This window comes from Apis dorsata, unplaced genomic scaffold (assembly GCF_000469605.1).
Source record: "Apis dorsata unplaced genomic scaffold, Apis dorsata 1.3 scaffold_665, whole genome shotgun sequence".
Classification (NCBI taxonomy): Eukaryota; Metazoa; Arthropoda; class Insecta; order Hymenoptera; family Apidae; genus Apis; species Apis dorsata.
In genome coordinates, this window is record NW_006263851.1 from 56,216 (window position 1) to 58,319 (window position 2,104).

Genomic DNA, 2,104 nt, shown 5'->3' on the forward strand with positions numbered 1-2,104 from the left:
TATCACTTGGGTGTAATTGTCTGAAAGTAAAGTTGTTATTAGAGTAATACCGTATTATGTCATCTCGTTAATAATAATTTACACCGATCGAAGTGTGGAGATAACGTGAGAAGTATTTGACGAGCCATAAAACATCCACATTATTTTTCACATTGCAATTTCGTCCCGCCTTATCCTACGCGTGCATCGTGTAATGTATCGTAGCGATAGAGGAAATAATAATACCGTGAATGTAAAGTGAATGTACGTCAATATCAGGCTGGACGCATAGCATAGTTGCGATCGTTCACATATTTCATTGTAAATAACGTACGTGAGCCGAGCGCGGTGCAAATTTCTTTGTATATCGTTGTATTCGTTCTTCTAAATAGCGAAAACTTTTTATTTCACTAATCTACCTTGGAACAAAAAACCTCGTAGAAATATAACTATTAATTTTTATAGTTTGGTGTTAAGCTACTTAATTTTTTAAAATAATAATTTACGATTCGAGGTTAAAATAAATAAATAAATAAATAAATAAATTTATTACCAGACATTTTATTGGCGGAATACGGATACGAAACGGGCTCTATTTGGTGCATATCGCCACAACGAGGCGTCCAAGACACTGCAGGTGTGACGTTCCATCGCGCCTCTTTCTCGTCGAATAATCCATCGACTGACCTCACGTATGCTAATTGTCGCGGTTTTATCTGCACGCGAGCTCACCATCGCGTTGCAATATCAGTTAGCGGTAGATACGATATATAGGGCACGTGGCTAGAATTGATTCGCGTCGAACGAAATAAAATATGTATTTCTTTCTTTTTTTCTTTTTTTTTTTTTCCCACGAGCAGACACGTAGAGCCGAGAAACAGAGTCAAATTCGAACAAATCCGTCGAGCATATCACCTTCACTTAATGAAATCACCTTTTCGACGATGCGCGCATGCAAATATCAGTGTATCGGTCGACGAGATCTCCGACGCTGCAGGCGATGACCGGAAGTCGTGGTAATAGTCGAAGACCGGTCGACCTTCAAATTCTTATCACCGAATCCTTACCGAGGTTCGAATCAGTCTAGCAGAAGCGTGTACATATATATATATATATATACACATATATATGTATAGATTATATATATATAATAATTAGTGTTGGGTATGATGTCGCGAGAATGTGTCTGTATCGCTACATAAGCAGAGTAGAAACAAAGCGGAGTGTTGGTGTTATCTTGGCTTGGACTCTACTCCAACAAAAAACTCCGTTTCTCATAAAGCGGAGAGCAATAAAACAAATCGAGCGATAAACGCGGACGAATAACGAATAACGATCCGTCTTGTTTTCGTTCGTTTCACTTTCACATTTTTCTTCTTTTATTTCTTTTTCAAACAATCACAAAACAGTCATTTATATATTCACAGTAATTTAATAGAAGAGACGAGAGGAATTTCGAATAACGAAAACTAATAATAACAAAAGTCGAACTGTACGTTTGCAACGATAGGAACAGAGTTTACTCGATCGGTAAATGTAGACAGATCGAAATTATCGCGAAACGAATCGATCGCGTTTCGCTGTTCACTGACCATCTTTGCGTCACGCAATTGTTCGCGTTTCCATCGTTTTCAAGGGCATGTGGTGTAATCGACGAGATCTTCGCTATCGGTCACGCCAACAATCCGCCAACATCTCGGCAACACCTAGTCGAGGCGGTATACCCCGTGGTACGCCAGCTCGCCGGTATATCCTCCGCGCTTAGGTAGAATCTCGCTCTCGGATCGCGGATTTCGCCGGGGTGCGATCTTTGGCACCACGCGTGTGGTGTTCGAGAGCGAAGTGCGCAGCGGCGGAGGTTTATGGTTGGCCGAGGACGCGACCGGGGTTAAGGGAATCGGACCTGTGTTGCAAGCCGGCAGGGGGATGCAACGGTCAGTAAGCAATCGGCCCTCCTATCTGCATCTTTGGCACGAGTTTTTGAACATACAGCCCAAGCGTTTCCCGGGTAAAAATCCTGTGAGTGAGATTCTTTCTTTTGAGACTCGTTTTTATTAAATTGTTTGAAACAGGGTTTGAGGTTTTTATTCTTCTTTTTTTTTTATTTTTTTTTTTTTTTTTTTTT

At 40.8% G+C, this 2,104-nt stretch overlaps 1 protein-coding gene across 4 annotated transcripts in view; it reads left to right on the top strand.

Moving 5' to 3' along the window:
- Nucleotides 1-2,104, top strand: part of LOC102679301 (aquaporin AQPAn.G) — a 37,113-nt gene that overhangs the window by 7,987 nt on the left and 27,022 nt on the right. Inside the window, exon 1 of one of the 4 annotated variants that reach the window (XM_031513550.1) lies at nt 1,083-1,098. The exons of 2 other annotated variants lie outside the window; for them this stretch is intronic. Coding sequence is in view for 1 of the 2 variants with exons in the window: in XM_006622100.2 (XP_006622163.1) it covers nt 1,906-1,998 (93 nt within the window). In the remaining variant the exon portion in view is untranslated. Of the gene's footprint in view, nt 1-1,082; nt 1,099-1,873; nt 1,999-2,104 lie in introns of those variants that run through there. One more of the 4 variants, XM_006622100.2, reaches the window with a different exon arrangement.